General features: G+C 39.3%; 1 protein-coding gene across 2 annotated transcripts in view; it reads left to right on the top strand.

Annotated features, from left to right (window-relative positions):
* The first annotated feature begins 2207 nt into the window (after positions 1-2207).
* Positions 2208-26802, top strand: part of GUCY1A2 (guanylate cyclase 1 soluble subunit alpha 2) — a 342191-nt gene continuing 317596 nt past the window's right edge. For both annotated transcript variants that reach the window (XM_036902731.2, XM_057490593.1), the window contains exon 1: positions 2208-2458. In XM_036902731.2, the coding sequence (XP_036758626.2) occupies positions 2216-2458 (243 nt within the window). In that variant the 5' untranslated portion in view covers positions 2208-2215. The remainder of the gene's footprint in view (positions 2459-26802) is intronic.

Below are 26802 nucleotides of genomic sequence, written 5' to 3'. Positions count from 1 at the left end.
GAACCATCCATTGCATTTCAGAAAAAAGATAGTTGAATTTTTTAGCACAATTATGACAAAAAGTGTAATTTGTGTCTAATTTCCGGTAGAAACAAATGTATATACAAATAAGTAAAGAAATGGGGAAATCAACAGAGGTACATCACATGATCAAAATAATTTTAAAAGAGAGGCCTGAATTTCCTCTAAGAGGAGAAACTATGCAGATGAGAAAGAATATGTATTTTTGAAGGGAAGCATGTGAGTAATAGTACATACTCTTCATATCTTTAACATCTAATTAAACTCTGAGAATAAGGCATGTCTCTGAATTAACTTGAGTGGATTTTCCCCAGAATATAAAAGGAATCTTCAAACAGCGTTTATGTTTGGGTCTTCATAAACAATTAGGAAGTTTTAGAGTTAAAAGCAAATTGGGTTTGGAATACAGGAAAGGGTTTTTGTTTTTGTTTTTTGTTTGATTTTAAATAAACACAGTCTATAAACTCATCTGCCTTTACGTTGGAAGGACCAGTCCTTAAAACAAAACAAAACAAAAAATCCACAAGGCTTTGGCTTCCCTATAGTTGAGGAAAAGCCAGGGCCCCTGAACTTTTCTTTCGGAGGGAGAGGGACGGTGAGAATGTGCTCCTGTGCGTTGCCGTAGGGGGAGCTGAGCCTGGAACCTCTCTTTTAGGGACACTTTTACTTGTTCGCCCCTTCGTCCCAACCCTTACCCCAATGTCAGAACAAGTCCGAGGCTTTTCCGAAGCTAAAGCAAGTTCCGTGGGGCCGCGCGCCGAGAGCGGCTGCTGGTTTGACATGAGGCACGCGTTGCAGGGAAGCAGCTCCACAGCAAACTCGGTCAAGAGCTGTGCCGGCGCTGTGGCGCGTCTGTTCTTAGGCTTTGAAAAGCCTCCCTCCCCACTGCCCTTCGCTCTCCGAGCAGCACTTGCAGCCAAGTGCAAACAGGTCGCAGATCTGGCGCAAAGAGCCGGGAGAATGAGGGACGTGGGATCCCTCCTTGGTGTTCCCTCGCCGGGTCCTAGGTGGTGGAGCCTGCAAGGGAACTGCCCCCCCTCCCCCCAGTGGGCTGCAGGTGGCGAGCGGAGCTGTCCAGCACTAGTGCGGCGCAGGCGGGAGCCAGGAGCTCCGCGCGCCCAGCCCGGCAGCCGCTCAGCAGCAGGGCTCTCGTCTGAGCAGACGCTGCCCTCCTTCTCTGCCTCCCGGCTCTGGGTCCCCTTCGAGCCCACGCGGTCCGACCCCGGCGGGGAACTCTCGTCCCCACGGGCTGCTCCGGCCGGGCGGGTGCCCACACGCTGCCCCTTCCCTTCCCTTGTCAGTCTCCCCCGGAGTGGGCGGGCAGGCGGGCGGGCGCGCTCGGCCTTTCCCCTCGGCCTCAGAACTTCCTTAATGAGCTCAGAGGAAGGCAGGGAAAGGACAGCGACGGACCCCAGGACCCCACCCCGCGCTCCCAGGCTCCCCCGAGGCGGCCCTACCGGGACGTCTCCACGCGCGCGGCCCGCCCCTCTCCCCTCCCAGCGCCCGCCGGGCCCACCCGCCCCCGGCTGCCTCTGCTGCGGGCGGCGGCAGGGCGTTTGGGGTCGGGGCTCTTTGGTCCGATGCAAGCCGCGGTGCGCTTCTCCACGGAGGGAACGTGGGAGCGAAGAGGGCGCCCAGAGGACGGCCACGAAGTGTCCTCGTTGCTCCTGAAACGCGGCGACAGGCGAGGCAGAGACTCCCAATGAGTGTGATGGCGACACGTGACGCCGGCGGAGGGAGCGCTTGGGCGGGGGGTGGGTAAGGGAGAAGGAGGAGGCGGGAGGGGAGGGGCGGGCGCAGCGCGGGGAGGGGGCGAGGCGGGCGCGCAGGCGGCCCCAGCCTCCGCCGCCCCGCGCACTGTCCGCAGCCGCCCGCCGCGCCGCCGCCGGTGCACACTCGGAGCTCCGCAAGCCGGGGCGCGGCGCAGGGCGATGCGCCGGGGCTCGCGCTGAGGCGGCGCCGCGCGAGCTGCAGCGGAGGCGGCGGCCCCCAGCCCAGCCCGGTGCCGCGCGGAGCCCGGGCCCCACGGTGCGGCGGCGCCCCTAGTTCCCGCCATGAGCGGCCGGCCCCGGGGGCTCCGCGGCTCCGGGGACCCCCCACCGGCCGAGCGCGGCCGCAGCGCCCCGCGGCCCGCACGCACCTAACCCCGCCGCTGTCCCCGCGGCCCCACCGCCGCCGCCGCGCCGCCCGCAGCATGTCTCGGAGGAAGATCTCGTCCGAGTCCTTCAGCTCGCTCGGCTCCGACTGCCTGGAGACCAGCCCCGAGGAGGGCGAGTGCCCCCTGTCCCGGCTCTGCTGGGACGGTGGCCGGAGCCCCCCCGCGCCGCCCGCGCCCGCCGCCGCTGCCGCCACGGCCGGGGCCCGCAGGGCGCAGCGCCGGAGGCGGGTCAACCTGGACTCGCTGGGCGAGAGCGTCAGCCGCCTGACGGCGCCCTCGGTGAGCGGGGTCGGAAGGAGGGCCCGCGCTTCGGGGAGAGGACGGGGCTCGGGAAAGTTGGCGCGGGAGAGCTGGGCGTGCGCGCCGAGCCCGACCGCTGGGGGGCGGCCCGGCCTCGCCCCGCCGGCCCCGCGTTCCGGCGGCTCCGGGCTCTGCCCGGGGGCCTTTACAGCGGGGAGAGGAGCAGGACTCCACGCTTCCCGGGTCCTTTCTTCCGGAGGCCCGTCGGCCCGCTTCCAGCCTTGCACTCTAGGTCGTCGCGGTCGCCCTGAAGGTCCCTGGGTGCCTTCGCACCCACCTGTTTTCTTCCCTCAAACTTTCCCAGGCGCTGCGTTCTGCAGTTCCCATTTCCGTGTCTGTCATCCCTGTTCTCCAGCATCCCAGAGGAACCCCTTCCCCTTCCAGGAAACTCTTCCTCTCTTTTTTCCCACACTCTCTTGGGCTTAGGTGACCTTCCTGGACATCTTTGAATTCCACAGACTATCTGCATTGTGTGTTGCATCCCTTTTCTCAAGAATCTTCAGGAACTGGCTGTCAGGTACTTTTTTGAGTTGAATTCTGATGAAGAAACCTCTAATATCTTGTTTTCCCTCCACCCTATAGGCTTTTTCCTTATTCAGTAGGAATTTCTTGGCTCAACGTTCTTCTGGGTAAACCTAGTTGTCTATTTTTCTAAATCTCTGTGGTATTTCTTCAACAGGTACCTTATCCTTCATTCTCTTTTCCCTTGATTTCTCAGATCTTTCTCCCTAGTTTTTTTCTTGACTTCCTTATATTAGGCCCTTCATAAATATCTGTTGAGTGAATAAATGCCTTCCTAGCCCCTGTGAACTTGTGCTCTTTCGGGATGTGAGTATCAGAAGATCCAGGTGTACTCCAGACTCCCCCTGGCTCTAGGCATGTTTTTAGAGCACTTCAGCTTCTTTCCTGCTCAGGCATTTCAGCGACTCTTGATATAGAGATGCCAAACCTCTGTTCCAGGCCTTCTCTGACAGAAGGAGCTCTGTCTTGAAGGAATCCACTCCACTGCAGACAGAATCCTAAAGAGATTCAGTGTCAAACCTTGATCCACCTTTTATTCCCAGCCTTATTTAGGGTACACGGACTTCAACTCCCTGGCAGCACTTTTACTGACCCACATCTGGGAATTCTACTTCTTAAAAGTTCCCAAAACGATGTGAACATTGATCTTATTCTACTGCTCTCGAGTCTCCTTTTTGAAACTACCCTTGTAGCTGATGGTGAGAGGGACTTGAGCAAGAGTAGGTGGGATGAGGGACTGGGTACTGGTACCAGGCAGCCCTATAAATATCTTTGTGGCCCTTGAATTAATGGAGAATGACCTATTCTTTTGGCATCGAAACTACTCTTCCGTCATCTTCCTTTTCTTGTGTATTTCACCTTCATTTTACCTTTCTGCCACTTCTTCCACTGATAACCTAGAAACAAAACTCAGAATGGGTTAGCTATTGCTTGCTACTCTTCACTGCAAATATTTCCCAGGAAGCCCATTAGGAATTATTTAATGTTGCAAATTGTTGAACTAAGCCTTTACAAAAGGAGTCCATAATCCTGTGCATCTTCTGTGTCAGTACCTAAAGCAACATTTGTGCAGTGTACTAATTCTTCTGTAAAACATGCATATCTGATAACAATAATTTTACTAAAGATGATGATGAGTATTTTGGTGGGATTGTTTTTATAACCCTGGAGTTTTCTTTTTGCCTAAGAATCAGAATTTAAAAATTTCTAAAAAGTAGTGGCTGTGCCTCCGGTAATACCAATTTAACCTAAGGCTATTCTCAACAACTTATCTGAGGGTTAGATAAAATAAACTGAACTCAAGTATTTACTGCCAGAATGAAAGGGCGGAAATAGCCTTTACCTTTTGTCTTTATAAATTAGAGTGACTATGGCTTTTTTTCTAAACAAAAGCATGTACCCTGATAATATTTTTCAAGATAAGAAATTTGAAAATAATTTCAATGGTCAAATATATGCAAAAGCAATATGAACTGTCTGTGCTGTAATTCCTTTATATTTTGAAAATGGTCTTTCGGTTGGAGTGCTGAGAGCATACAGGTGAATATAGTGTAAACATTTTCAATATAGTTCAAACATTTTCAATTATAAGGCATACATAAACAAATTTTTAGTGGCTAACCATAACACCAATAGATTTGGTAATACAAAGAAAATAGATTATATTTCAGAGCAGTGACTTATATCTGTGGTCTCCAACCCATTTTCTTTTATTTGTCCAGCTAGAACACTGTTTCAAAAGTTCTAGTAGATTCATTCTCCTACAGTGTCAGCATTCTGTGAACTTCTCTGAAAGCAATGTGGAGATGAATTATGTCCTGATGATTCTCTTTGATTAGAGATGAATGGCTTTTTTCAAAAATTGATCTCTGAGAATAGCCACTAACAGAGCATTCTTGGATGGGAATTTCTAGTTCTTTTGAGTGTGGTGAGCCCCCTTGCATTCCGCACAGTATACTTCAGGAGAAACTATACTGGCTATGGGAGCTCCTGTCTTCTTAGTGGTCTCATCATGGAATGTTGTCTCAATCACTGGAGATTTGTTTTTTATTCAGAAGAATTTGCAAGTGGGAAATGGAAATGAATTTAGTAAATAATAGGGTATTGTGAAGTGATTATGCTAGTTATTTGATCTGTGGAATATTCAAACTCAGATTTTTGATAATTTAATAGTTATTTTTAGATGCATTAATGTTGGCTATAAAGATTAAAATACTTTATACCATTTTGATAAAAAGTGAATTGAACTGATGAAATTGAATACATTTTGGTATTCAAGAAACCTGGTTCTCATTCATTGTGACTTGGACAACGAAATACTTGTATGTCTCTGTGCACATTACTTTAACTCTCTAGGATCCTTCTCATTTGTAAGGTATTATCCCTTAGAGTCCCTCCCTTTTCTGGATTTCTATGAAATGTATATTACATTGTCAGGCTAATAAATAAACTGTCATAATGGCACGTGAAAGAAAAACAAGAACATATTATGAGCTGTAAAACTTTGAGGAAAATAGGTTACTTTTTTAAGTAGGGGCATCAAAGTATTATCTAGTTCTACCCCCTTGTTAAAAAAATTTGAGGATCAACTATGTGGTAAGTATTGTGCAAAACATTGGCAATACAAATGCCAGATGAAACATTCCCTGTCTTTGACCTCATGGAACTCTTTAGTTGTAGCTGTATTGAGGGAAAAATAAAAGAACTCCAGTTGTTTTGGAAATATCTAGGGGAAGTTTTATTTGGCCTCCACTTTGGATAGTTTTGTTCACTGTGAATCTCTGAGATGCAGCCTTAACAATAAAATAATCCTAAAGACCTGGCTGAAGATCCATAAATTACTAATTAACATCATTTGTTTTGAAATAACTTAGGAACACATATGGAGAAAAAGCTGGGGATTTTACTTCAGGGGTGACTTTAGCAACTCATTTATTTCTATTTTATTTTTATAAATGAGGGTTGTTTAGAGAACCCTATCACCTTGACGTTGTTTTTGGATTTGGACAGACTGTCCGCCTGTCAGCCTGTCAGTGAACATATTCTAGGAAACCAACTCGGGCAAAGCTTCTTTAGTTTTCTTGTCAGAGAACTACTTATTGGAAGGTGGCTCTGAAGACCTCAGAAGCTGTATAAGAAGCAGAATGGCAGGAAGGAAGTAACAAACTAGAAGGATGGCAATACAGGGAGGAGAGATGACACAGGGAATAGCCCAAGAGACTGACAGAGCCTTGAGGAAAGAAAAAAGAAATGAAACCTCGATTCAAGTAACAAAAAGGAAAAATTGTTTCAATTATTTTGGGAAAGGTAATTTTATTGATACATGCCTAGGAAAAGGTGAGAGGACATAAGAAGAGGCATAAATTATCTTCTCCTGCTATTAAGTAATATGAACTCTCTGACATGTGTAAACCCTTAAAAAAAAGAACCTTAGAAAGTGCAAGTATGACTAACATGTAAATAATGAAAAATATAAGATATATTTGTACAGTGAAATATTTGATAAATTCATGTATTTAATTGACCTCTTTAAACTTTGGGTCTCAGTTTGGCTAATAAAGACCTGAAAAACAGATTCATGCAAATTAGAAAATTAGACATAATGTATTTTAGTAGTTTAATGTACATTATAGAAATTAGATAATATAGTCTGAAATTAGAATTTAATGGCCATCTATTGATTTCTCAATCTCATCCCTAATCATTGAGAAACAAGATAGAGATGAAAGAGCAGGATTTGGAGTTTGACAGACCTGGGTTTGTCTGTCCCTGCTGAGCTTACTAAGTGTGAGATCCTGGGAAAGCCAACTCCTATCTTCTCAGAGCCTTAGTTTCCTATCTTGTGAAATATGAATAATCATTACCTTGTGAATTTGTTGTGAAAGAGGGGCAATGTTCTTTGTAAAAGTCTTTAAAGTCAATAAATGATAGTTTCAAGCTGAAATCCAGTAATTTCAACCAAATTTAAATGCCTCCAAATATTCTAAAATTCTTTTGTCAATAATTTACTTGCTGGTAATCTTACTGAAAAGAGTTAATAGGTTAACTAATGTGATATACCAAAAAATAAAAATAAAAAAAGAAAGTAAGTGTGGTAAGCAGGAGTGTATTTTATTGGCATTCTAGCCAATCCATTAAAAACATTGAAACTGAAGTTCCTTTCTGGTTCCCTGGCTGTAAGTGTGCAATAGTGTATGTAATCATTGCAGATTCAAAACATTTCTCTCAAACTGCTGAATGCTATATGGCAATATGAAAACTACTTTTACAAATTCTGTAAAAATACAAGGACATATATATTTGGTAGATTGTAGGTATTTCAGAGCAAATTACTTTTAAATTAGAAAAAAAAGTAAGTGAAAGAGAAGCTGCTTATTTCATTTGCCTGAGAATTTCAAGTGTTCCTCATTTATTGCATTTAAGCTAATTTATACGTGTGTTCAAAGAGATGTGAGATGCAACAGTTAACCAGCTAATGACATCTATGTTTCATGTACAGCACTCTATTCTTGTTTGGCTACCAGCTCAATTGTTAGGTCTTCATTTTAAATATAGATTTTGACAGTGAGAAATGACATCAGTGATTATTAGTTTGTAGATAGAGGTGATAAATGATTATATATTCCTTTTTGCTAGTTAGTTTATCTACCTAATAGGACTCTGAGATGTGTAGGAAGAGTGCTTGAGGGCTTTGTCCTCTCTGTATCATCATTACTCTTGTCATTCACTTTTGTTTTGTCTTGTTGCCTCTATCATGGAGCCGAAGGTAAAAATCTTAATATACATATTTTATTGTAATAGTTAAATAAATATCTCTCTCTATGTATACATATAAAATACATTCCTATATATAGCTAAATATATGAATTCATCTATATGAAATATATATAATATATATGAAATTACACATATAAATATATGGGAAATATATATACATATATATATATATATATATATATATATTTCTCCATGAGCTAGCAAGAACATATAGTTATCCCTTTTGGAATTTCACACACATCTAGGAAGAAAAAAAATGGCATAAGCAGGAAGAATATTTACAAGGGCTATATGGCAACTAGGTTTTCTTTGTAGGCCATTGTTTGATGCCTGAACTAGTGACTTAGCTCAAAATTCAAAGTTACTCTGTTTAAATTTTGACTCTAACCTCAATGCTATAATGTTTATCTTGTGTTTAACACAGTACCTGGTACATAATGGATGTTCAATAAAGTGTTCAGAATAAATGAATGAATGTTCTTCTTTGATTGTTCAATTACATTATTTCTTCTGTGTTTGATTTTTTTTGTTGTTATATTTGGTTCTATCAAACAAAATATCTAGATTTTGTACCCAGCCTGTGAGAGATAACTTCAGGTATGCAAACCTGTTTGAATTTTACTTACACCTGCCATTTAAAGCAAAACTTGAGAATGAAGTTGTGTTCAAAGACAGGAATAGTATCCTCCTCTTGGAACTTGTTGAGTGGGCCATTTATATTCTAAGAAGTTGGGTAAATATAATGACCCTTCTCCAGTTGCCAGTGTAAGTCTGCTTATGTTTTCTGTACAGTTCTCACTAAAATGAGAGAGAAATTTTTTTCAGTAAGTGGGCTGCTATTGCCAAAACTGCAGTGCTAGGAGATGGAGTGACATAACTCTGCTCCTTAAATATCACATTGGAACAGGATCTGAAGATCTAGAATTATGTGTTGTACACTCAGAGCACCTTATAAAATTGAAAATTCCAGCCTGGAGTGATTTAAGGAATAGGAGATGTGGAAATAGCTCTGAAGGCTGGAGATTTGTAGGGGCTGTTGTGGGGAATTGAGAAAGAGGGAACAGTCTCATAAATAGAACATTTAGCAGTCACTTCCTGTATAGTCTTAATTTGAGGCTTGTTAAACAAGTTCTTCATTTAAGCTAGTGGTTATCAAACTTCAGTAAACAGAAGAAATACCTTAAGAACGTTTTTAGAATGCAGATTCCTGAGCCTCTTTCTCAGAGGGTCTGTTTTGAAAGTTCGAGGGAGGGGCCTGGACTCTGTATTTTAAACAAAACTCCAAAGTTCTGTCTAAAGGTGGCCAAATACGACAACTTCAGGATCATGCATCTAGGCTCAGTGAGCTCTCCAGGTGGAATTTTTTGGAAAGAATGATCCTTGAACTGGCTCCTTTGGAATGATGAATAAATCCTTGGTAATTGCTGCGCTACTAGGAAGGAATAAAGGTGGTGACTTGAATTGCAGCCACATTCTATAGTTGTATCCTTATTTTTCAGGCAAAATAATCTAGGTTGTGTGTTAGAAGTTGTGATAGATAAAAGGCATTTGAAATTTCACCATTTGTAGTTTTAATTATTTGTGGATTCTTCCCATTTTTCCTGAAGATGCTTTATTACTTCCCCTCTTCATGTTCAGTAGGCCACATGTCATTACTATAAATGTTCTGTGGCCTCTTTCCTCAAAATAATGAAACAGCTACTCAAAAATGTTTGAGATGGTAGAGGAGAAGGGATCTGAAGGATTGTGAGTGTCAATCTGACGATACCAAGAATGTCTGTGTTTTTAGAATGAGATTGATATGACACTTCTCAAACGCTCCATCTACTGGTCCATTTTGGAGCAATGGCTTGTTCACATTCCAAAGAAAATTTTTTAAAAAGATGAAGGGAGAAAGAAACCAATCTGGATGCCAGAAATTTTTTTCCTAGAAAGGAAGCAATAGGAGGTTCAGAGAGCAGATATGTAGAACCACCCCTTAAGCCCTACCAAAATATGACAAATATAGCAATAGTTGCTAATCTCTGTATCTTTAGTCTTTCTCTGATGTGGTGGCTAAGTTGGGTAAAGGTCTAATTGAACTCTGCAGATTAACGGTGAACTAACACTCGAAGGAATTTGCATTTGCAGAGAACTCTAGAACCAATCTATGGTGAAGGAAGCCTATCTGTGTGGAAGTCCTGATGCCTTAATTGCAAGTCCTGGAAGTCCCCTTGTCTCCTTTTCCATTCACTGTGCTCTGTTATGTGTGAGTCTGCTGTGCCCAGTGGAGGAAATAAAAATGTTCTAAGCCAAGCTGCCATTCTTCATTGCTTTATGCCTGTGTTTCATGCAGGAACCCTCCAACTTAAAATTGTGAGAGAGTGGTTTCTCTGATTAGTTTTGTGCACATAAATACAGACAGACACATGCACATTTCATTTTCTGCCACTGTTATTTTTTTCCTCCTATGAAGTACCAAGTTATTGCTCCCATCTCTGTAATAGGACTTATTGTATTATAATGTGATTTTGGTCTATTCTGCCTTCTTAAGACAGAGATCTATGTTTGTGAATGCTTAGCAGAAAGTCTGATTTGTAAAGGCACTCAAACTCAAAAAATGTTTGTCAGGTAAATGAATAAATGACTGAATAAATCCTTGTGTATTTGGGGTAATGCTTTGTAGTACCTCATATTGCTTCTTAGGTTACAGTGGTTTCATGCTGCCATATTTTAGTTGATTATTGTAATTGTTCTCTTTGTGATTGTTTTTTAGACACAAATAAGAGTAAATATAGCTATAGCTTTTTTTTTTGTTTGGAATGCTTTAGGCTTTCAGAACCCTCCTATATTGGAGCTTCACAATAATCTGTAGATTTTATGCCAATTATCTCTAGCTTTGGTTAATATGATTATCTTAAAATGCCTATAGACATAGTAACTAAAGCATCTGTGCTCCACTTATAAGTGTTTGTATAGTATTTCTTAAAGACGTGTGTCTCTATAGGGTATAGAGACAATATCTCTACTATGCTATTTTGTTCATTATTATTTCAGTGTATAAGAAATCTTGTGCTATCAAACATTTTTTTAAGTAAAAATCTCTACAAACCAGCACATCCATATATCTATCCTATAGTAATCATTATAGACATAATAATGACAGTGGAGGGATAGAGTCTCAGGGAAAAGTGGTAAAGTTAGAATTTGTTGACTTAATGAGTGGGAAAGAAAAATGACTAGGAACAGGTCAAAGTATTATGGGGTGTTTTTTGAGGCCCCAGCTGAGGTTGGAGGTAATGAATTTGTAGCCAAAACTGAGAGTATGAGCATGACTTAGAAGTGGTAAAGGTATTCATTGTATATTAAATGATGTCAGATTGAGTTTGAGGTGTCTGGGGTAACCATTGGAGTGGAGGGTTATGTCTTGGGAAATAGAGTGAATGTCAAAGGGGGCAGACTGTGCTATTCAAAGGTACTTCTAGCCAGCCTATATTGGACACAATATTGGATACAATGGAATAGTGAAAGAATAAGACCCAGATATATATTAAGTAAGCTTAACATCATCTGGGTTTTATTCTTTCACTATTCCATTCATTCTCTTAGAATAGCTGATTGGTCACCAGACAACCCTCCTCCCCAAAAAACCAGAATTAAGAACTGGTAGCTAGTCAGTCTTTGAGAAGCTCAGTTCTAACTGCTTGATTACTATTTACATTATGTTTTCAAAGTTGGAACTAATCCTTGAAAAATATAAGGATATTTGGTTATGTTATTCAATGCAATGTTTATGGGCCCTAGATGTTAACACAATAAGGTTTCCTTGGCTTAGACTTTATACATTGGGTTTTTACTAACATTTCTTTTAACTTTTATAGTTCTGTGTATAATTTGGTTGGGATGTTTGTCTTTTTTTTCTTGAAAAATACCTGTTAGTATATTTGTGTGTTGGGTAGGTAGAGGTGGAGCAGGGGGCAGAGGCTACAACTCCATAAATGCTGCATTTTGATTTTTGTTTTAATTTGACTTAGGGAAGATAATGTTTCTGTCTCTGTTTCCTCTCTCTGAAATCTTTTATACAATAATACTAATTTCTCAGAAGTAAATATATAATAAAGTGTGAATAATGAAGACCTTCGCTTAACTATTATTAATTACCTCATTGTGCTTCTACACTGATTTCTTGAGAACCAAGGCATTGGCTCAGATTCCTTTATTCTTTACATTCTAGGAAAAAAGAGGTTTTGGAGTGAGACACTATTCCGGGAGTTACCTTGTGAATTCTTGGATAAATCTCTCTCTGGGGCTCAGGTTCTTATCCATAAAATGAAGGTCATGAGTGGCTGGTTAGCTGAGTTGATTAGAGCATGGTGCTGATAAAATGAAGGTAATACTTCATTTATAGGATTATGAAGATTATAAGTATGATTCATAGCCCAGTATTTAGAATATAGTAAATGATCAATTAATTTTTGTGCCTTTTTCCAACCTCTTCTTATCAGCTGTTTTATCACTCTGCACATTGCTAATCACATCTCTGATATCTTTAGTTAACTCCAACCACAGTCTTTGGTGAAAGCTGTAGATATTTCCTTTCTTTATAGTTTTTGTTTAGCATTCTCATGCTTTTGTGGGAAATAATTTCAACATTTTGGAGTACATATTTCAGGATTATGAAATCTCCCAAAAATTTTAAAAGCAAATGTGATCTTACTGGTCATTTGTTTATTCTCTCATTGCCTTACTCCTCCATTCATTTTTTAAAATAGCATTTATTTAACACCTGAGCATTTACTGATTCATTCAGCATGACCTCAGTATGCATTAAGCACATGCATGAAGTGGGACATTCAGACAAAAATTTGATATGGTCCTTTTGGATTTAAAAAAGGTAAATTTACATTTTAAAATTGCCAAATAATGTGCACAACAGCTATTTTTCACCCCTTCTTCTGCCTCTTCCTCCATCCTATCCAGTACTTTCCTTATTTGGAATGATATGGAAAAAGGAAGTGTCTGTATGTAAAGACTAGTTGAAATGGTAATGATAGCAGTGATAATAGTAATAGTAACAGTGTTTTATCAAGCCCTTACCATGTACGAGGTGCTCTCCACATTTTATTCAATGAAATACTCACAAAAACAATGCAGGAGTGATGCCTTATCATGACCTGCAATACATCAAGAGCTTACCTCTCTGACCTCACCTTATGAAGTCTAACCTACACTCACAGTTCTACCATAGCTCCTTGAACATTCCAGGCAAGTATCATCTGGCCTCAGGACTTTTGTCCCATTCTGCATGTCAGAAATGCCCTTTCACGCCAGTTCTCCACATGATTGGCCCTTCTGGCTTTCAGAGTTCAGCTCAGTATCACCTCCTTAGACCATAGCGTCCTCCTCACACTGATCAACCATTCTCTCCCACATCACTGTTAATTTCCATCATAGCTTCACCATCAGAAGTTATCATTTTATTTACTTGCTTGCCTATGTATCACCTGTCTTCCCTCAGTATAACTTAAGCTCTGCAAAGGCAGCAGCCTTGTCTATGTTGCTCATGGTGGCCTTAGCAGTTTCTAGAATAGCCCTGGCTAGAGGTAGGTTCTCAAAACATCTTTATTGACTGAATGAGTAAGTGTCATATTGAAACAAGTCTTAGCATTTGGAAAAGAAAGAGTATATTTAAACAATCTTTTAGGATGGGAACAGGAGAAGTAAATGTATTAGGCAACTACTATGGATCTAGCATTTAAGTATTTTCATAATATGTGTCATTAAATTTTAAAAATAATTACTGAGAGATTCAGAGAAGTTGAGTAACTTGCTTGTGGTCATAGCTGACTACTTATAAAGATAAGATTAGAATCCTGGTCTGTTTAGCTCCAAACTCTTCATTCCTTCCACTATATATTTCAAGCCTTTGAGTGTGGTGGACATTGTGATGCAGTGCCTAGGTGCCCCTGTAGGAATGAGGAACTTATTGCCCTCGATGCTAGGAGGGCTGCTGTTAGTCAGCTTTCACTGTGCGTCCCTTACAAGTACGGCCTGGACTTAAGAAAGCTACCTTGCTCAAGACCATGCCCCATTCCAGTCACCAGTGAGCATGGAGATATGAAGGGTTGGCCCCACTCTGTTAATTCAGCCAACTCCAAAGTTAGAACTCCACATAGGGTCAGCTGAGGCTCCATTGGGACTGCATCTCTGTCCAATTTCTCCTACTTTCAAATTCTGCATTTTTCTGTACTCTCGGGTTTTGATCCAAAGAGCACTCCCTTGTAAACTTTGTGCATAACAATCTTGTGAGAATCTGCTTCCCAGGAAACCTGAACTGCAATAGTGAGTTTGAGAACCATGTTGGCCTTCATACAAGTATAAAAGTCAGCAATGGGAAGGTGGCATTTGGAAGAAATGTAATAGTAACCGTGGATTTGTATTTGTTGAATTTAGGTGCAGATGGTTGGCTCTGGACTGTGAGCCCTTTGAGGGCTTGGTGTTACCAGAACCCCAGCCTCAGCACAATGCCTGTCACATTGCAGGCAGTTGACTCCATAAGTAGACCATTAAATATTTGGGATTGGATTTGGGTTAGAAGTCCAGTGGAGGTAATAGCTAATATCTTGAAAGCTGACAAGTGCTCTGAAAGAGAGACTGAAAAGTAAGAATAGAGAATTGAGAGTCAATATACAAAGAGAACCAGAAGAATATAGGTGCCAGGATACTTCATTGTTTCTGGGGGCAGGAGGTGGGTGGAGAGTAGCTGGGAGCAAGTGTGATAAGGGTTGATATTTGTGAAATGATGAGAATTTAAGGATGGTACTTTTGAGTCCAGTATGACTGAGGTAGCTGGTGGTCAATTCTGCATCTGAGATAGGTTTAAAGAGGGAATGTATGATGATATATATCATGGACATAAATTTACCATCCAAGATTTCTGGCAATAAAAGTAAAAAGAGAGAACTGACAGGATCGGCAAGACAAATCACATTTTATTAAAAGGTGGAGACTCACGCTGAAGGTAACAGAGTAGCCAAAAAAGTTGGAGATGGATGAGTTAGTCTTTGGGAAAGGATAGAGTTGATTTAGAGGCATTCTGTAGCTCCTTTGCCAATAATGAGGATTATTCCATCTTTATTGCCCAGGGGATGGCAATATGGCATAGGAGGAGTACACTGCAAAGGCGGCTGTCAGATTCTGGTTTTATTTACACCTAATTTATTACAGTCTTGTCTTGAGCTTATCACTATAACTCAGTGATTGGTCACTAATTTTGTTAATTAGTGACTATTAAATTTCAGTTACCATGCTATTTGCAGTTCTCTAGCTATTTCTTAACTATGGGAGCTGCCCTGACTATGGGATATCAAATGAGGTCAGAAATGTCACTAGTTCATCTTTCAGACATTTTATACTTAAATCATGAAGTGTACATTTTTTACTTGTATACTCTACTGCAGATAACTTTTGGATTGTTGTGTCAGTCAAAAATCTTCAGATTTTCTCTTATCCTTTTAGAGATAGGATTTCATAAATTGAACACCATGGGGGGGAACTTTTGTTGATTTGTGCTTGTATTAGTGTGTTCTTTTTCAACTTTAAAGATGATTTGAGATTTATGTCATATATATATATATAAAGCCTCTGTTCTTACCCTTTCCATGTCTGATGTAACTTTGTTTAGTATTAGAACTCTTTTGACACTGATGCAAGGAACTCTCGAGGGATTAGGAGCCAAGCAAATAATACTCTATTTTGCTGTTATATTGACTATATTTTACACAGTTGAAAGATGATGTGGAGGTAAAATAAGGCCAAGCAGGACATAAACAATCAAATGTAGGTTCTTGGCTTTTCCTTTCATTTTCTGGGTGATTTTTGCTCGATTTCATCAAGCAAGGATTTTTGTCTATTTTATATACTGCCAAGTCAACTAGTACCTGGCACATATCAGCTGATCAATAAATATTTGTAAAATGCATACATTTAGAGTGAATATAATGGTATTTATTCTAACTATACCACACAAATGTTGTAAAAAAACAGGATGATAAACATAAATGTGTTTTAGAAGAATAAAATCAATGAAAATAAAAAAACCAAAATAGACAAAACAGAATATACAAATGTAGGAAATTATTATGTCCTATTATTGATTCATTCATCATAAATTTACTGTATACTCATTATGCGTGCTTGACTTTACTGTGTCATGAGCCTAAACAGAAGACTGCTGGAACAGAAAATGGCTCCAGTCATCTGTAGAGTTGAAACACAGAAAGTGCTGGATTTTCCTTATCTTGTAATCTATTTTGCCATCAATTTAACATTATGTACTAGGAGGAAAGAATAAGTTTTTCCTACATGATCTAATATGGCTTTTAAAGAATTAAACATTATCTCATTAAACAGGTATTTGCTGTTGGCCTTTGCTGTGCCAGGAATTGGAGATGATTCAGTTATATGGGAAAAATACTGATAATCCCCTCACCCCATTATTTCTTGTGATTCTGTTGAAAACATTTCAGGAATGAAATTTCAGAAAGATTTTATCTTTCTTCCAAACTTGTTCTTGTTAAAGTCCTCCCAAGGGAAAGCAAGAACTTCTGGAAGAAAAATTCACATTAGCCCAACAGCAAGTTTAAGGAGACGCTGTTGCTCTTCTAGCAAGAAGCCCGTCATCTTAATTCAGTGAGTTTCTGTAGACCTCAACAAAGAAAAAAGCATCACGTTTAAATGCCTGTTGACCAAATTCCCACAGTGCAGGGTTATTCTATGGTCCATTTTCACTTTTCCTTGTTTGGTTTAATTTTTGTGTAAAATGTCTCTGTTTTGGAATGTCTGGCAAAATTTGAAATTTTAACATAAGGAACTTGTTTCCTTGTTTTTCAGTCAGGAAAGGATGGAGAAATTCTTAACAAATAGGATTTTTATCATAGTTTACAGATATAAACAGATATAAACCTGAGTTTATTTTAGAAGCGTTTTTGAAATCTATTGATTACATAGGACAGAAGAAAAATGACTCATTGGATTCTGAATTTAAAAATGCCATTCAATAGAAATCTGGAGTAGGCATAATTACTCTCATTATGTCTTTTAAAAATTTGCCACAAGTAATGAAAATGTCATTTACCTCCTTAATGAAAGAATCTGCCTCCAAAGGCATCTATTGTGAGGAGTGATAATGGTGAGACGATTGTGTTCTAATGGAACGAAAACTGAGGGAAGAGTAAATTTTACCTACAGATTATTGTGATTCCATTTGAAGCTTCAGACACATATGAGGGAGTTTTTGGGTTGGCTGCTGAAGAAGAGAGATTTATTGTTTCCTTCTGATATAAAGATCAATAAACACTTTGTGGCTCTGACAGTGTTTGCAAGCTATAAAGTTTCTCCCTTTTTTCTCTTGTGTTAACTTACTGCGATTATAAACACATTTCAAAGAAAACTAGTTTTCCTTTCATTCTGAATTAAGTTCTTTCTCAAAATGTGTGCTTGCCAGGTACAAACCTAACTTTCCTGCTGAAGGAGAAGGGTGGGATTCAGCCACAGCTTGCAAGGGGCTGTGTGATTGTGGTATATGATGTATCTGTTCTCATAAAGGTGGTATCTGCTGCTTGCTGGATTTTTCAGCATTAGAGCAGTTCTCTCCTTATTCAGCTGAATTTTTGGGATGGCAGTGGGGGAAGATGGAGGAAAACAAATACAAAATCAAGTTGTAAATGTAATTTTTCACCATTAGTCTAGCATTCTTGACTACTGAGAAAAATCCAGGTCTCAAAAAACTAGGTCTCAAACCTAGTTAACATGGATTCCAATTATTTTGATTGTAGTGATGAGACATGTCATTTCAATTACTAGCATTAGTGATGACTATAATGATAGAAATTACCAATTCCATTGGACACAATATTGGAAAAAGCATTTTACTACATTACCCCAAGAGACATACTTTTTCAAAGAATACATATGAGTAAGTCAGTTTCATATACAAGTCAATAAAACTGACCATTGTAAAACTATAAAATATGAGTCTAGAAATACGAATCTAAAAATAAGAACAGACCAATAATTCTTGGCCATTAGATAAGATATTCAGCTACTTTATGTGATCAAATGAAGATACGCCTGACTGGAAACATCTTAAAAATCTAAAATAACAAAGTTTATTATTTTGATCTTCCAAAGTGACTAATAGAAATGAAAGCAAAGTTGTTTAAGGTTGCCATTATAAACACATTCAAAGAAAATTAATCTTTCCTTTCATTCTGAATTAATTTCTTTCTCAAAATGTGTGCTTGCCAGGTACAAACCTAACTTTCCTGCTGAAGGAGAAGGGTGGGATTCAGCCACAGCTTGCAAGGGGCTGTGTGCAGATTTGAAGAAAATTTTGAAAAAATCTGGGCTTTCACCAAGTATAATTTTTTTTAATATCCAAAATACAAGGCATTAGTGGTATCATTTTCTTTTCTTATTTCTCCCCACTTCAGCTCTATGAGGGAGTGATGTGATTTCCCTAGAGAAAAGCCCCCAGCAATGAGCAACATCTGTTCACAGTTCACAGAGCATGTTTTTAACACCTGCGTATTAAATACTAGTTTAAACTTTGATATATCATGGGTAAGGTTGAGAAAAAATTGTCAAATAGGGATATTTATTTTTGGTAGTCCCTATTCTCAACCTCTCCCTCCCCCCCCCCCCTCTCTCTCTCTGTGTGTCTCCTTATATCAAAACCTCATGCCACAAAAATCTGCTATGAATCTCCAGCAAGGCAAATTGGGCAGTGCACATTTTAAATGTGCTAAATTATTAATTGAAAAGTACCTCTCTTGATTTTAAGCACCTTTCCAGTAGTAGAAAGTAAGTTTTTAGGGGTAGAATTGGAGAATGGATGGGATGGGGATAGCTCTCTTGGTGCTCCTAGTTCTAAATCTGTTGTCTGGCTCTACATGGCTCAATATGTACTGATGGCTGCATAGAAGTGGATATGTCTGGGCCCCTTGCAGGCAGCCATCTGGAGATCACTGTATATAGCAAATTATTTAATATTCGTGGTCTGTAGGAATAACATAGATAGGCTGGTATGTTAGTAAATTTGTTTAATGTTCTCTGTCTATAGTGATAACATCAACCTTTGATTATGTCTCATTATACTTACCAATTTTGTATCATGAACTGTTACTTTAAAGTACTATTACTGCTACTTCAGGGTCCATTTTAAATAAAGTCATAGGACTAAATGGGGCCGATGTGGTCCTTATGTTTCATAATGCTAACTTTGCTGCTTAAGTGAATAATTTATGGATTAGTATTTGTTGTGCCAATCATGGATGTCCCTGCACTGGGTTTGCCTTGGAAATTCCAGTTAAGAGCCCTTATGCATGCAAGGATATTAAAGTGTTTTTTAAAGGTGGAAAATAGTGAATGATATCCAATCAGTACCTTGTTCCTAAGCATCATGTTAAATTTCTTTGACGTGAATATGTGTATATGACTTGTCTGGGTCAACGCTTGACTGATATTTATTTGTAAAGCTGAATGGCAGAGACAAATATTTAGAACTCATATAGTATCCTAGAAGAAACTTGAGAAAATAGTGTGCCGGAAACATTTCCCCTCTTCTGTAGGCAGCTGTTCCCAATATCCCTGTCTTACTCACATCCTCTCACCCTCCCCTTTTCCCAGTTACTAATCTTCCATTAGGTAATGAGACAAACAAATGGCTAAGAAATACTACATAGTTAAAAACTTTTTTCTAATATGAGCAGTTTTTAATGTCTTTGTTGGAGTCCTTCTAAAATGACTTCAACAACAATATTATGATGGCCATTTTTGTGATACATGATTTATTTTGATTGCTTTTTAGTGAAAGCAGATTTGAAGAAAAGTTTGAAAAAATCTGGGCTTTCACCAAGTATAGTTTTTTTAACACCCAAAATACAAGGCATTAGTGATATCATTTTCTTTTCTTATTTCTCCCCACTTCTGCCCTGTGAGGGAATGATGTGATTTCCCTATAGAAAAGCCACCAGCAATGAGCAACATCTGTTCAGAGTTCACAAGCCATGTTTTTAACACATTATTCCACCTGAGTCATGCAGGAAATGTATCAGATAGGCAGGGCAAGGTTTTTATTTGACCCACTTAAGGATGAGGAAACTGATCCTTGGAGAGGAACAGCAACTTGCACAAAGTCAAGAAGCTAGCAACCACCTACATTTTAGTGTCTGGTTCTCCTGTTTCAGGTCCTAAGATCTTCCCACCATGATGTATCTCTCAACATGTCCACAATTATTACATCCTTAATATATAATGTACAATATTGTTCAGCATAGATTCCCTCTTTTGACTCTCATTATTTCCTACCTTGCGACTTGCTAAGGGATAGCTGGTAGCTATTTCCTGTTGCCTTTCTTGAACCTTACCTCCTCTCACCAACTGTTTAGTTCCTGGCTCTGCTGTGAGTCCACACAATGTAGACCTGTGTTAGGGATGACAAAGGTTTTTCATCAGGGCTCTGCCACCAGGCTGACCTAGCTTGCCTGCCCATTGTCATGTCTGTATGCTCCAGGATCCCATGGGTGAAACACCTATGAACAGAGTGACAAAAGCCATCATCAGTGCCAATAGCTTAGCTTATGATGTGGAGTCTAGGAAGAACAATGACATTACTCGTGGTTTGATTTCTGAATATGAAGGAAGTCATGAATGTCATAGAGATAGTTGTATGTGTAATAGTACACATTTCTCTTCCCAGATTGTAATTGTGCATACCCATACATACACATATACTTATCATGAGGAACAAGGAAGCAATATAATAGCTATATTGGAGTGGTACCTAGGTTAAAAAAACTTGCTCAGATGGAGTTAATTGAAAAGTAAGACTTTTCATGTCATATAGTGTCAGTGTTCTTCTTCCTGCATGTTTTTTCCAGAATGAAGCATGATTATTCTGAACCTTTATGATGCAGTGCATCATCAACATGGATGACATGACAGTCACTATCTGCCAAACATCTGCTTAGTAAGCATGTTTCATATCCACTTGGATCATTCCATTTATAGTCAACACTAGATCTGATCATATTCAGACACTTGTTGAGTTTTATCTTCCAAGAGAGGTTGAAGCAGCAGAGCTGGGCAGGACCTACCTTGGATAGTATGTTGATGGTTTCTACGTGTTTCAGCATCTGAGACTTTTAAACTCCAAGGATTTGTTCTTGTCAGTGTCCTGAAATACTCAAGACTCTCAGCCACTGAGTGGCTAAATAAAACACACTTTGGTTGGCATTTGAATGACAATTAACTTATTTACAGTGAGTAATAACTGTGAAATGAAGCTTACTACTCAAAGTCTGCAAGCTCAGCACATTCCTTACCTGTTCAGGCTACAGGAGAAGCCAAGTCATAATCAGACCTTTGTTTTAGTCCAGTTACAGTCAAAACAAAATGAATTCCGTCCAAATTCTCCAATTCAGTTTGAGGAGCTATCCAGTGTGGGCAGGCCTTCCCAATGAGACCTGATACTCCATGTTGGTTCATAAAACTCCTTTTTTAGTTAAGATATTGAGGAATTTCCTTACTTTAGGACTAATCTTTCTCAGTACTGGCAGTGGGCCAATATGCCCTGAACAATAGTAGATATGTTTCACAAATGATTCCCTTCCCTTTTCTTTCCTACGGGCTGCCTTCTGTAATGTCATCTGCTTTCCCCATTCGCTGCCTGTGTCCCTCTCCTTTACTAGATGGCATCTGTTGCTCAGTGGCCTCCTTGGAAGTAATATTCTGTCACCCATTTACAAGTAATTGTTTAAGTGGGTGCATTTAGAGTTGACAAAACATTTCTCCTTTTTTTGTGTTAATTTTATAATTTAACTGTCAGGCAGAAATATTACTTCCCTTATTTCCAGGCTCTTGTTGGGAAACACCTCACTGTAGCTCCCAGGTACTGGAGACAATAGGGAATTCTTTGGAAATATTCAAGTGGAGTCTGCAAAGATATTTTAAAAAGCTAGAAATTATTTCCTGACATGGGGCCATTGCTATCCAGAAGGGTTCTCAAGAGTTGAAATGGCACTCATTATTTTTGCAGCATCTAATTGGCATCTTTTAGGCTGTGAGGCATGCCTGACAATTGTCCTAGATGTTAGATGTGGTCACTTTAGTTCAATTTAACAAATTTTTTACTACTTCCTCATCAAGATTTTTTTTCATAGGATCATCATATAACACATATTTGTATAATACTTTATAGTTTTATTTCATTTTGACCTTATAACAAACCTGATAAGTAGTTATGCTAGAAATTTCTCTATTTTATATACAAGCAAATTGAGATCCAGAAAAATAAAATCCGGTGTCCCCAAATCACACAGTCTAGCTAAGGCTTAATTCAACTGTAACCTTTTCTGTCCAAAAATGTATTTCAATTTAGAGTTGCTGATTAAAAGTGTGGTTTTTGGAAGAAGTCAGACATAGAGAAGACATTTACATAGACTCAGATACTTAATACTTGACTGTGGGCATGTTTTTTTTTTAACTTCCTTGGGTTTAGTTTTCACATTTATGAAATTGGGGCAGTCCTTCTTCCTTTCCTATAGGATCTTTATGGGACCAAATGAATCGCTGCACATAGCGTGTTGGGCCCACTGTTTGACTCAACACATTGTTGATTATTACAGTGTTTAATTCAGAAGGCTTACCTTTATGTCACTGTGTAGCTTACCTTTATTCACCTTGTACCATCCGTGAGATTCTGTTCAGTTTAAGGATTCGGGTCTAGAGCTCTGTTCCCAGAGGACTGCCATACAGCATGGTCCACTGTCCTGAGACAGTGTCTAGAAGCAGTACCATCTTGTCTCAGTATTTTTATTCAGACAGCTAAGTGAGCCAGGGTGGTGACCAGCAAAGCGTGTCTTTCCTAGTTTCTCTATAAAGAAGTTAATGATTATACCAGAACTACTTAAATAACAACCCTTAAGAATTTGGGAAAATCATTTTACAACATCGTTTTCACATATTAAAAAAAAAACCAAAAGGAAATAAAAGATTTCAGTTAGCTACATGAAGAATTTCCAAATAGTCATGAAAGTAAAATAAGTTACCAGTGGAGGCATCAGCTTATGGGAGAAAAAGCACAGGACACCTCAGCCCTTATCTTGGTGGTTCTTTCTAGCCAGGTAGCTGAGGCAAAAAAAACCACTTAGACATTTTCTGAATCTCAGTTTTTTCATCTGTATAATGTGGGTAATTGTGTCTGAGACTCAGGAGGTTGGTGTGAATATCTAATGAGATGAAGGAGAAGAAAGTGGTAAACTGTGAAGTATTACAAACTGAAGGTGTTATTATTCTCTGATGTTCATGTCAAACATCAGAAATTCTTGGATGACTTAAATAGGCTCTTGCCTGAAGGTAGAGGACTAAATAAATGACCTCCTAAGTTTACTTTTGTTCAAGGAATCTATGTTTTCAGCTTAAATTTGCATTGATGGCATTAGATCTTATATCAAATTGAAATTCAATAGCTATTTTTGGAAAAACATTAAAATAAAATAAAGGGGAAAATACTTGGAAAGCAAACATACTTTGTATAGGAAGATTTAACTATGATGTTGATTATATGTTAAGTTATTCAGTTACAATCAATAATTACAATAATAACCACTGTGCTTTGCTAATTAGAACATACTTATAATAAGGACAAGGTAATCAGTTTGAATCCCTTTTTGGGTCAATTAGCATAATGTCAGCCTCCACCCTAAGCTCTCATGAGGTTACGCAGATGTATACGTGTGTTTACAAGAATAAAGTGAAGGTTGGATAAAATCGTGCAGATGTCCAACCAGTATGTGTTGAAGAACCCTATGCTATGATACATCTTTAGCTTTGATTTTTAATCTTAGCACACTTATGATTTTTGCTTTTTGTTGTTAATTGTCTGGACTACCAGTTGATTTAGCATGTTACTGGTGTTGGCTACTTGAAATGGTACTGCAAGTTTTCTGAAAGGTGGTTTAATCACCAGTATGGCCTGATTCTCTGTTTTCAAGTGCTTAACTTTGCGATGCTTTTCTTCAAAATGACCCTAAGAACTACAAAGTTCTTAAAAGTGTTTTTCAGATGGGAAAATGGAGGCATTTTTTTTTCCCAAGGTTTCTTAGTCCCAGGTGAAGAGATTTTGGCTAATTTTATAAAAGCACAGCTGCATTTGAAATACAAAGGTCCTGACTCAAAGTTCTATATTTAATTTGCAATCTGTTTTTTTGGTTTATATGTAGTAAGTTTAGTCAGAGGCTGGGAAAGTGAACAGTATGCCTGGATATTTATCAAGATTGATGATTAGTATAGTTATGTTTCTTTTAGAAGTAGTTAAGCTGGTTGTTTGAAGTGACTTATTATTTTAACTAGTTTTATTAGTAATGCCAATCCATTGGTCCATGGACTTTAACCATAAAGGTAGGGTATCTAACATTGTAATTTCTTTAGATTTGTTATGCTTGAAATGATGGAATTTGGCATATCTTGTCCTAGTAAGCAGAATGCACTTGTGCTGCAGAGAAAGCGGCCCCCTTGTTTATCTCTCACTTAGAAGCTGTTCACCAAAATTTCACCATTGATGGTTCAGACCACCCTGTATAGTGTAGGGAAGTTCATTTATACCACCATTTACCTTAGGGCTGAGGATGGAGCTCTTGAGGAAATGGATGTATGATTCCTCCCGAGCACCATCTGCATACCCCTTTAGGGTACTAAAGAGATTTAAAAGTTTGGTTAGTGAGGGAAAGAGAATATGCAACAATTTGGAGACTGTTTGGGGTGTTTAAATAATGGTGGTGAGGATTTGGCCCATCAGAATGCAGCATAAATACATTCGATGTCCAGTGGGAAGAGGTGAGCAGAGGATGAGAACTGGCAGTGCATCTGAGATGAGATGAGTATTCATGACTGTGTTGCTGGCCTGTTGTGTTATACAGGTTTGGTTTAAAGAATGTTAAGTGTGTTCTCAAAAAGGAACAATTAATTTGAATCCAAGTGATTCTTTAATTTTATATTCACATTAAAAATATGCTTTGTTAAGAAAGACAGTTTCCCTAGGGGAAGAGAAGCTCTCTGTAAAAGGGGACTCCTAATCTAACTTTAGTTCTTTTCAGTCAAATGGTGGTAGTAACAGCAGTCAATTTAAGTGGATTGGTGCAAGGATCGTTTGGGCTAACATGCATTAAAAAATGTGAACTGTAATTTGCAACAACATGGATGGGGCTAGAGGGTATTATGCTCAGTGAAATAAGCCAAGCGGAGAAAGACAAGTAGCAAATGATTTCACTCATCTGTGGAGTATGAGAACAAAGGAAAAACTGAAGGAACAAAACAGCAGCAGAATCACAGAACCCCAGAAAGGACTAACAGTTACCAAAGGGAAAGCGACTGGGGAGCATGGGTGGGAAGGGAGGAAGAAGAGGGGGGAGAGGAAAGGGAGCCTTACAATTAGCATGTATAATGTGGGGGGGGTTATGGGGAGGGCTGTGCCACACAGAGAAGACAAGTAGTGATTTTAGCATCTCACTATGCTGATGGACAGTGACTAATGGGGTATGTGTGGGGGGACTTGGTGAAGGGGGGAGTCTAGTAAACATAATGTTCATCATGTAGTTGTAGATTGATACCAAAAGAAAAAAAAAAAAGAAAAAAATGTGAACTTTAAAGTGCTCAACCAAATACAAAATGTTAAATATATGCAGTCTAAGTCTGAGATTATGTTTGTTTTCTGGAGCAGATTACCTGAGTCCCAACCCTGGTTTTGTCCCTTTAGACCTATGTGACACAGGGCAACCTAAACTATCAGTTTCTCGGTTTTCTTATCTGTAAAATAGTAACACCTACCATGTAGTGTTGATGTGAAGGTCAAAGGACTTAATATATGTCATGGGCTTAGAATATACCTCACAGGGAGTAAGTACAATATGCACACTAGCTGTTGTGTTCTATGTACCTGTCAGTACAAAACTGAGTGCTGACATAGTACATGGGAGCAAATGACTTGGAAATTTAAAAAATCCTATGTTTAAGCCTCAAGCAATACAGCTCCTTGTTTACCTAACAAACTCATATTTGATTATGAGCCATTAGTGACAGTTAATAAATGGAACTGTGTTGAATTCAGTAGTTATGTATGAACATCTCTCAGAAGCTTACTTCTCTTGATATTTGAATAAGGCAACTGTTCTCATTAATGCTGACTTACTCAGGTAAGGTTTATAGAGTATTGGTTTTGATCATCATGTTTGTAACTGTAAATGAAAGGTTTTCTACCCTTACTAAATATTATAAATAAGTAGGTCCCCCAGATCAGTTAATTGGAAAATTTGGGGGTGTATTCAGGCATTATTTTAATGTGCAGAGTTGAAAAACACTGGTATAGAGCATTAGTAATTAAATATATATCCATATAATTTAGTTTCTGGCATTGATATGCAATTTTCTCATATTTAAGTAAATAAAATGACGTGGTTATTTATGGATATTTGTCTAAAAGCAGACCTATTGTTTCTGTTGATTCTGTAGTTTATGGGTATGTGCTATAAAGCAGAAATGAACAATTTATTTGTTTTTATTAAATTATTCATGAGTATTTTGTTTTTGGCTTGATGAAGTGCTTTTACAAAGAATACAGAATCACAGTGTATTAAAGGTGAGAGAGACCCTCAAGCCATTTAGTAGAAAGAGAGTATACTCTGGAGCTGAAACTGGCTTGCAGTGACTTACTCACTTACTAGGTGTGTGATTTTGGGGTGCTACTTAACCAGTCTAACCAGGCTGAACCTCGACTTCTTCATCCCTGTAAAATTGAGATGAACATGTCCTTGATACGACGACAACTTGGTTTCACACTGAGCACACACAGACACCCTGACTCCCTGCCTCCTGCCTGATCCCCGCACCATCTGGTGCGGATACCCAGAGCAGGGACTGTGTGGGAGCCTCTGCAGGGCTGTCTGACTTGCAGGGACAGCTGCTGGGAACTGCTGCCTCCCACTCCTCAG

Source organism: Manis pentadactyla, chromosome 13 (genome assembly GCF_030020395.1).
Source record: "Manis pentadactyla isolate mManPen7 chromosome 13, mManPen7.hap1, whole genome shotgun sequence".
In the NCBI taxonomy this organism is placed as follows: domain Eukaryota; kingdom Metazoa; phylum Chordata; class Mammalia; order Pholidota; family Manidae; genus Manis; species Manis pentadactyla.
This window is presented reverse-complemented; position numbering and strand designations above follow the sequence as displayed.